We start from the raw sequence: 9,792 nt of genomic DNA, 5'->3' as shown, positions 1-9,792 counted from the left end.
CATTGGCATAGTGATGAGGATCTTGAGAAGACTTACAGTTTCTGAGATTGTGTCTTTAAGGTTATTTTCCATCAGAACCTGAAAGAGAGCCAGTGTAACACTGCAACCCTGGAAGTCCTCATGTTCATAGATCAGGGACAGTTTGGTTTTTAGTCTAGTTTTGTCCAACATGGGATAGGCATCCACCGTGGCTTCTAGGGCTGTATCTGGGAACTTTTTGCAGTGTTGTGGGAACAAGTCTCCTTGCAAGAGAGTGGCACTGATGAGATGCTTGGTGAAGGAAAACCTCTCCACGGCATGGCTCATAATGGTATCAGATACCAATGAAATTATACATAATTGTAGAAAAGTAACTTTAAAGACATGCATGTGATATATTTCATAACAGTCACCACAGAAAACATTAAGTTTTCACATTTCTCAGTTCAACAATACAATAAAAGTCCCCTTTTACTGGCCGGTGTTCTGCCAATTTCTGCTACCCATCAAATTCTGCTACCCAGTGAAAATGACGATCTTGCGTGCGCACCCATCAGTTTCTGCTACCTTTTAGGCTGATGGTGAGTATTTTCTTTAAAACATGTTTTTAACTGCTCAATTATCTTACAAATATGTTTAACATTGCGCCTTTTGACCTGTAAGCACGTAAATATGTGCACGCTTCTGATGAATGTAGAAATAAGATGATATATGTGTTATCTTTACGGGTCTGGGAGCGGAGAAAGTTTTCGTCGGTGGTGGAGGGGGAGCGCATCTTGCACGACATCTTGTCTTGTTATAACAAGAAATTTATCATGTTACATACATTCTAAATACTTTGTATTTAGAATGCAAATACAAAGTAGCAAGGGCGTAGGAACCGGGGGGGACGGAGGGGACGTGTCCCCTCCAATATCGGAGACAGGCGCATTTGTCCCACCTAAAAATTATGTCGGATCTGTCAGGTTTCCGATATGTGTCCCCCCCAATGTTAAACTCATTCCTACGCCCCTGCAAAGTAGTATTCTAAATACAAAGTATTTAGAAAGTATTTAGAATACTTTGTATTTAGAATGTGTTTGTAAAGCTATGGAGGTAAGATGGAAACAATCGTTTGACTTCCTGTCTCTCGGAACCGGCTTGGCAGCGTAAAAAGACCTTTAGTATAGCCTACATCAGCGGTTTTCAAACTGTGAGGCGCGCCTCTCCTGGGGGGCGCCAGAGTTCCTCAGGGGGGGCGCGACGTGAGAAAGAATAAACCAGAAAAAGTAACAGAAAAAAACGCAAAGAAGCAAAGTCAAACGCAAACTCATTGCTCCCACTAAAGTAGCGGTGAGCTAAAAAGGAGGCTAAACTGGCAGTTTACAGATTAAGCTGTTCAAATGTATTTAAAAAAAGTTAAGCAAAAACATGCTTAGATAAAGATGTTAAAATGTGTTAAGAAATGTAATTAAAAACGCACAAAGATGATTAGGATGTTTCAAAAATATGTTTAAAATGTTTCAAAAATATCTTTAACATGTTTCAAAAATATCTTTAAAATGTTTCAAAAATATGATCAGAGATATTTAAAATGTGTAAAATATGATCAGAGATGTTTAAAATGTGTAAAATAATTAAAAGATCTTTCAAAACACAGGGATTTAGAACTTTTTTTGGGGGGGGGGGCTCAGCTGAAATTTGTTCTCTGAGGGGTGGCTCACTCTCTCATACTTTGAAAACCCCTGGCCTACATCATCCTGCCCAACAATATGGGCAGGATCTAGACCAAGCTCTCCTAATCGGGTCAGCAATAGCCGTGTGCCTATGTCTGCGTTTGAATGATAATGAATGAATGGAGCGTTGCATTTTAAATGTCTACAAATATTCTAGACTAGAGAGTGCGCGCCAATCAATGAAACCTTATGCAGAATCAGATAAAGTCGGCTCTTTTTGCTGCGCAAAGTATGTTTCAGAAATCAGCACATTAAGATAAATGTAGTTGTCACACAAGCTATTTTGGATTTTTGTAATATGGAATCATTTCAGGGGGGGGAATGCCATGAAAAAATGTATGCAGTGCGTTCAGGATTAGGATTGATATATATTATATGTCGGCCTAGGCCTAATCAATTGTGTTTTAATATCTTTAGCATTCATATTATTGCACTCTATTCTTTTCGTAGGCTACTCCACTGTTGGTCTTGATGGAGAAATATTTTAACCCTTTTGAACCCCATTTTCCAGTGACATTCCTGCGTCTCCCCCTCCGACATAGCCCGTTTCAGCACCGTGTCAGTGGATAGTTACAATTCTACGAACCTCGTGAGTGCAGTGAACAATCAGAACAGTTCATGTTAAGAGGAGCTTCGGGAAACGCTCTAAAGAAATTCACAATGGTTCGCAAGATCCATCGTGAGAATGATCGTATGAGCGAAGGTCCATCGTTATCGGGAAACGAGGCCCAGGAAGTCGCTCGTGAGCCTCAACCTTTTGTGAGCTTATTTCTATGAACTAGATGTGAAGGAATACGGTCAATAGCATACTTTCCCTGAGTTACTACCACACACACAATCAGAACAGCTCAGCTATTCTATATTTTATCTCAAATGTTTTCAAACTTGATCACTTAGCTATTTGTTTAACTCCATATGACATTCTTTAAATGGTTTGCCTGTTTGCTCCATTTAGAATCCCTCCCTCCCTCAAATTCCTTCACTTTATTCAAGCCATTTAACTTATTCGACTTAAATGTAAAAATGACAAATAGTTCAGAAGGGAGAGCGGGTTCACTTGTAAGCAGGTTGCTACAAATCATTAGTTCTCGGACCATGTGTCTGCTATTATGATTTTGATTAAATGAAGCAATGCCTGTCACATTATGAATGTTGCTGCTCATGTTTGTTTTTGTACCACAGTAGCTTAAGTAAGCACAAGTATATCTGGTGAATATTAAAGATTTTTTTTGTGGATGTCCTTAAAAAAGAGAATTACAGTACAGAGTTTATAACTTTGCCTTGTATGTTTGCGACGTCAGCTTATCACTCACTTTTCAGTAGTTTTTGATAGCGCTAAATCCCACAATGCTAAGCGGTTCAAGAGCAATTCAAATTTTACAGAAATTTGTCTCATGACAGGATGGCGTGGCAAACATTGATTTCACAATATTTTCACATTAAACCTATTTCCATTCATTTGTAAGCTACAATGGACCATTCATTTTGTGGTTATGTGCAGCTAGTTAACATATATATATAAATAAATCAATTATTTTAATTGTGTGTTTATCGTAACTGCCCAGCAAGATTATTGCTGGGCAGTAATTGATTTGATGAACCATTTAATGCCCCTTTGGACTACAATGAAATAATACAAAGGGAAAACTGAGAACGATTTTGTGAATCTATAGGAACAGTCATAATATGTTTAAAACGGCCGGTTTTAGGACCTACGTGCATTGTAAGGCAACTTACAGGCAGCTGTGTACATTAAAATCTAAACCATATTATACTACTGCCTAATGGAGCAAATGCAAAATGGTATGTAAAATACAGCAAAAGTTTAAATGGTTAAAAACTTTGACGTCTCCATTTAAAAAAAAATAATAAGACAGACTTAAAATAAATTGAGATCTTTTTATTGAGGTTACCCCAGAGGGAAAATTAAACAAATCAAAAAATGATATTCTGAAATAAAGCTTGTAAAAAAAAAAAAAAAGAACAATAACTGAAACAAAACCACCTGGACTGCATTTTCAGAAATATATCATGCCAAAACAAAAGTTAATAAAGAATATCAAAGTCGTTTTTAAACCCAGTCGCCCATTTACTTGAGATTCAATGAAGATAGTTATAAGATATAATTTTGTTTCAACAACTACTAAAGACATATCTGAGCTTGCTAATATTCCTCTCCTTCCTCATCCTCCTCAAACGAGTCAATGCCCACCTCTTCATAATCCTTCTCCAGAGCGGCCATGTCTTCTCTTGCCTCTGAGAACTCTCCTTCCTCCATGCCCTCCCCAACATACCAGTGGACAAAGGCCCTCTTGGCGTACATTAGGTCAAACTTGTGGTCGAGACGAGCCCATGCCTCAGCAATGGCAGTGGTGTTGCTCAGCATGCACACAGCCCTCTGGACCTTGGCCAGATCTCCTCCTGGAACCACAGTTGGTGGTTGGTAGTTGATGCCAACCTTGAAGCCTGTGGGACACCAGTCCACAAACTGGATGGATCTCTTGGTCTTTATGGCAGCGATTGCGGAGTTGACGTCTTTAGGCACCACGTCACCTCGGTACAGCAGACAGCAGGCCATGTATTTACCATGGCGGGGATCACATTTCACCATCTGGTTGGCTGGCTCAAAGCAGGCGTTGGTGATCTCTGCCACAGAGAGCTGCTCGTGGTAGGCCTTCTCCGCGGAGATGACTGGAGCATAGGTGGCCAATGGGAAGTGGATACGAGGGTAGGGTACCAAGTTGGTTTGGAACTCTGTCAGGTCGACGTTCAGGGCACCATCGAAGCGAAGTGAGGCGGTGATTGAGGACACAATCTGGCTAATAAGCCTGTTGAGGTTGGTGTAGGATGGGCGTTCGATGTCGAGGTTCCTGCGGCAGATGTCGTAGATAGCTTCATTGTCCACCATGAAGGCACAGTCCGAGTGTTCCAGGGTGGTGTGGGTGGTCAAGATGGAGTTGTAGGGCTCCACTACAGCTGTGGACACCTGGGGCGCTGGGTAGATGGCAAACTCAAGCTTGGACTTCTTCCCAAAGTCAACAGAGAGCCGCTCCATCAGGAGAGAAGTGAACCCAGAACCGGTACCGCCGCCAAAGGAGTGGAAAACCAGGAAACCTTGGAGACCTGTGCACTGATCAGACTTCACACAGACAGAACACAGAATCAGAAACACTTGCAGTATTTTTTTCTTTTGAAAACCTGAATTAAAACACTGACATAAGGTCTCACCAGTTTGCGGATTCTGTCCAGGACAGAGTCGATGATCTCCTTGCCGATTGTGTAGTGGCCGCGGGCGTAGTTGTTAGCTGCATCCTCTTTCCCAGAGATGAGCTGCTCGGGGTGGAAGAGCTGGCGGTAGGTTCCTGTACGCACCTCATCTGTGTGGTTTAAAGATACAAACAGTGGATAAGAAATGGTTTTGCCATAAGTCAAAGTGACCATTAAGTCATCAGTAGATACTTATCCAAAAGCCATCAATGGCCCATTCAAATGCACGTCATTAAAAGGAAAGCTTCCACTTGGATCCTTTCCACCCCCATAGTTTTTGGTCTTAGGGACTAATGCGGATCACTTTTTTTTTTTTAATTGGTCTTGGTCGAGTATTGAGTGAGAACACTTGCAGGATTAATCTACGGAAACGGTAATCCTATTGGGCAATTATGCCCGGACAATGTACGTCCTCTAAAAGTGCTTGTTTTCCTACCGACAGGCTGATACAGTTATTAAGTGTCTGACCATATAATGGAAAGGATTACAGCTGGACCAATTTCAACAATTGTTGTCTGTATTTGCCCCTTAGACCTAAAATGATGGGGAAATATTCAGGTTCAGGTTGACATGCTCAAGTTATCCATTAAGGAGCAGGAATGGGGGTCACGCATCTTGTTAAAGGACGCCAAGAGGTAGGAGACCTACATTAGGGAAGGGGAACCAAGTACCTCAACTGAGAGTGAAACCCTAGTCACAACTCTATCTTGCACCTCCTCATCACATATGCTACTCTGAATATCCTGGCCTTTCACTACAATGCTCAGCAACTGACCAATCACGGTGGGTTCCAGGTCGACGAAGATGGCCCTTGGGACGTACTTCCCACCGCCGGTCTCACTGAAGAAGGTGGTGAAGGACTCGTCATGCTTTTTCTCGGCCATTCTGCCATCAGGCTGGATGCCGTGCTCCAAGCAGTACAGCTCCCAGCAGGTGTTGCCCATCTGCACGCCAGCTTGCCCCACGTGCACAGAAATACACTCACGCTGCAATGGAAAAACATATATGTGAAGGAGGAATGGAAGACGTTGGAAAGGGGCCAAATGGAATTCCAAAGACCTGAAATTAGTTTATCAGGCAGGACATTCTGTAATTTTGTGTAACCACCACTAGGTGGGAGCAGATATTTTTATTTTCAAGGCAAGAGGTCATAAATCAAATAGTGCTGTAGCAGCTGTCATTGGCTCTCATGTTACAGCCCTATGCTATAGGAACATACTAGGAAGACAACATGGAGTAGAAATAGAGTAGTGATTGTTCAAATAAAGTACTTTCTATAAACCAGTAACAGAAGACCTCTCTCCAACAAAGTCAAAGGCATTATTACGCAGTCAAATGGGAACATGGAATGTGAGCAGACATGTTTTCGGAGGGTGTTGCAGGACTCCTTACACTTGAAAGGAATTATCTTTTCAATCAATTTATTTGCAGTAATCCTAATTCTTTGTCATAACCAGCAAAGCAGGATAAGCAAATTTAGTGAAACATTTAGGCAAACCCTTAACAGATACTAACTTGAAATTCTTTCAATCCCAATCCACATTAACACGACTATCATGAATCTTAAATTTGTGCGTTCAACTGTCGGCAAAAAAGTATGATGCCAGGTCATTAAGTCATAAAAATGCATGATGCCATGTTACTTTAATCCCAGACTTGACATTTGAGATTATTTTAAACTGGATTCCAACAGAGTTTCATACAAGAGTCTGGTCAAGTAAGAACTTCATTATATAGCTTTAAAATACCTTGAAAAAACCCTCCTTATGTTTGCTTTTCAATTGTTATTTTTATATTGTTACACTAATGTTTTGGTTAGCATGGATTTAGTTTGACCAACATGAAGTGAGAGGGTCCAGTAAGTGACAAACATTAAACATTTGTACCGGGGAACATCATTTGAACTTCCCCAACCTTGTGTATGCAATAACACCCAGTGATATCAACACAAGCGAAACGCCATGTTTGCCAACTTCGCCAACTTCTGCTCTTTATCATGGTTTGTTTATTACAACCCTTGCCCTGTCAAGTGTCATTTGACTCGATACTCTATTAACCTTTAGCGTTTATGAACTTTTTGTACCCCTATAACTGCAATGGTTTATTTATTTTTTTCTAAATGCATGACCCTTGCTAGATGCCCTAAATGTATATCATGATTTCCAATGTACAGGGCCCGCATAACCAGCATATTTGACCATAATCTTCCCATATAGATAGTCAAAGTTGGGTGTGAGGATGGATGGAGGAGGGAGAGTAAAGGGGGAGGATGCATGACGACCTACTGAGCGCCAGGGTGTGACAGTGGAAGAGGAAATGGAAATGAGGTGAGATAAGGGAGAAATGAGGTAAGGGATGGATTATGTTGAGGCTCTTTTTGTAGGTTATGATGTTGGCTGGGTGGTTTTTCTTCTAAAAAAGTAAATAAGCCAATGTTACATTTCATCCGTTCAAACTGTTTCAGATGTGTGACTTTTTTGCATCGAATCTAAATTTGGCATAGTTGTGTTTCGTTTGTGAAGACGAGAGCAATAAAATAAGCCAGTCCTGGAAAGATAAACATACTAGAACGTCTCTGTCTGCTTCAATCATCACTGCCTTTGCAACGATACCAACCGATGACCAGCTTAACCAGGTCAGCTGATTTGCACGTAGGTGCTATTTTGAGATTCTTATTAACCGGACACCCACAGCTGTTAATGACAAGGGTGACTTGATGACGCTCAAATGTTTATTTTGCTTTGGTGAATACATTTTTAAAACGGAACGTTTCTTTGACAAGATTAGTTTGAAAATGCTGTACTTTTTACGACTCCAACCGCATAGTATGTTTTGTAAGCAATAAACAAAGGCGTTCTGAATCCGTAAACTGTCCCTGTGTGTGCGCTTTGACAGACACACAGGGTGTGTCTGTTGACTCAGACCACAAACTGCTGAAAACAATTCAATGTGTGGTTTTAAAAACAATGGTCAACAGAACTACTGTACTTTGACCTAAGAACATACATGGGGAAAGGCAGAGAGGAAGTGAGCCACATTTCACTTTATTCTGTTCATTACGTATTTGGGATGACATGGTTACCTTCTTTGACCCCAGGCCAACATAACATTTACCCATATGAAGGCATTGGGTTGTTTTCGTATGGGTATATGAGTGCGGCTCAATGCTAGGGATGGCCATTTGCAAAAACCAGCCAGAACAAGCTAGTTTTTGAAAGTATACAACCGACAAATATCTAAACACTCCCTCCAGGCCTCCCCGTTGGCCCCTCCTCCCGACCACGTGACCAGCTTGCTAGCTTTAGCATTCGTCTGCGTAGGCTCGTGAGGACTTATGCGCAATAAGTGCCCGGGAACACTGCGTGCAGACAGCCCGGTAGGTTGCCGGAAGGCCATCCAATCATTTATATCGGGCGGCATTAAATGATTGGACGGAACTTATACATCAGGTCTACATATAAGCCACATATACCACATTTAACCCTAACCCGATTTATTTTCCCCCTGTTTACATATTTGCATATGGTCGTCGATTTTCCCTCTCATTTGGTTGTATTGCGTCACCTGGTATACCCTTCAACTCTTGTCGTTTGAGGGTTGTGAATATCAAGCTTTGGTAGAAACTGTCAATATCCACATCAAAAAGCATAAAAGGTGCGCAGCAGCTTTTGGTTCAGAGTCTAACGTTCAGGCGGACTGACGCAGTTGGGACACACCTAATCCCATTCCTCGGATGCCTGAACCTCATGGAGTCCAACCTCGGCCCCATTTGAGCCCTCTTCCTGCACTCATTAACCGACACGATTTTCAATCCTGCTGGTTGAAAATACGCAAATCTTCCCAACCACTGCTCAGGTCAGGTCACTGGCCAAATATAGCTCGGTCGAGTAGCAGCAGTGAAGGTCTACTCCTGGTCGACCAGGCATGGGGGGAAACAGGACCGTGGAGGGAGTCCATTACACTAATCCGTCCGCTCTTCCAGCGAGGCGCACACTGAAACCTCCGACATAGTTTTAACACAAGATTGGCCCTTATTGTGAGGATTGAGTCCGAACTAAAAAAAACGCAATATACAAAACATGGCAATAGTTAGGCATAAAAGACATACAGCCTGATTAAATAAAGGATGAACTTACCATTTTGCTTTCGAAGTGACTGCTTTTCAAAGATTGAAAACAAAGACTAAAAGTCTAACTTTATATCTTCTCACAGCAACCGTCTATGGGGCTCTAGTGAGTTAGTAATGCCAGGTGGGTGAAGAGCAGTCCTGCTATCCGAATGAGTCATTCCCGCGTCACCACGCCACGCCCCCCCCCCCCCGATAGGATGACGTCACCAGGCCACACCCCCGGTAGGAGGCCGTAAGATGTCCGTTGCAACTGGGCGACCATTTTGTTTTGCAGACGAGCCTGCTCGTCTTGTTTCGTAAATAAAAGGAATGGTAGAGACAACGTGCCAATTCATTAACAACGTGAACGACTACCTAGTGATACCGAAAATACGTGTTTTATTTTGTTTACACAGTTAATACGAACTTTTTTAGTGCGTTGAGGAAATACATTTTATATTTTGTACTCCTGCCGTGTTCGCCCTTGTGTGTTTCTGGCTGCCAACATAGGGCAGCCAACACAGGCCTTAAAGTAAGCTCTACCTAAGTGGCCGATTCTGAATTAGACTAGCATGTCTATATTTGATGTATTTCTATAGAGTGCGACAGTTGATGCGGAAGTGAAGAGCAGTTTCTCCTGTAGGGATGGTCTGACGTGTGAGAACCCCTGACTTCTGGGAATGTGTGATGATATATTATCATTGCTGTGCCATTCAGCTTGTA

The 9,792-nt window shown here is 42.0% G+C and overlaps 1 protein-coding gene across 1 annotated transcript; it reads right to left on the bottom strand.

The window, feature by feature from the left end:
• Positions 1 to 3,573: 3,573 nt before the first annotated feature.
• Positions 3,574 to 9,233, bottom strand: LOC307072747 (tubulin alpha chain). Its single transcript, XM_079732200.1, has 4 exons — positions 9,098 to 9,233; positions 5,737 to 5,947; positions 4,923 to 5,071; positions 3,574 to 4,833 (listed from the first exon to the last, which is right to left on the bottom strand). Exons 1-4 carry the CDS (start codon positions 9,098 to 9,100, stop codon positions 3,859 to 3,861), a joined length of 1,338 nt encoding a protein of 445 aa, XP_079588326.1. The 5' UTR covers positions 9,101 to 9,233; the 3' UTR covers positions 3,574 to 3,858.
• Between the last annotated feature and the right edge of the window lie 559 nt (positions 9,234 to 9,792).

Source organism: Pollachius pollachius (genome assembly GCF_949987615.1).
Source record: "Pollachius pollachius genome assembly, chromosome: 3".
NCBI classification, from domain to species: domain Eukaryota; kingdom Metazoa; phylum Chordata; class Actinopteri; order Gadiformes; family Gadidae; genus Pollachius; species Pollachius pollachius.
The sequence above is the reverse complement of the archived record's forward strand: the minus strand, read 5'-3'. Positions and strand labels throughout refer to the sequence as shown.

What these genes read in the sequence shown, in the direction of transcription:
- LOC307072747 (XM_079732200.1), bottom strand. An exon ending in CCTGGAACCCACCGTGATTG is followed by an intron (nt 5,072 to 5,736) that starts GTCAGTTGCTGA and finishes TAAACCACACAG; the next exon opens with ATGAGGTGCGTACAGGAACC. An exon ending in TGGACAGAATCCGCAAACTG is followed by an intron (nt 4,834 to 4,922) that starts GTGAGACCTTAT and finishes GTCTGTGTGAAG; the next exon opens with TCTGATCAGTGCACAGGTCT.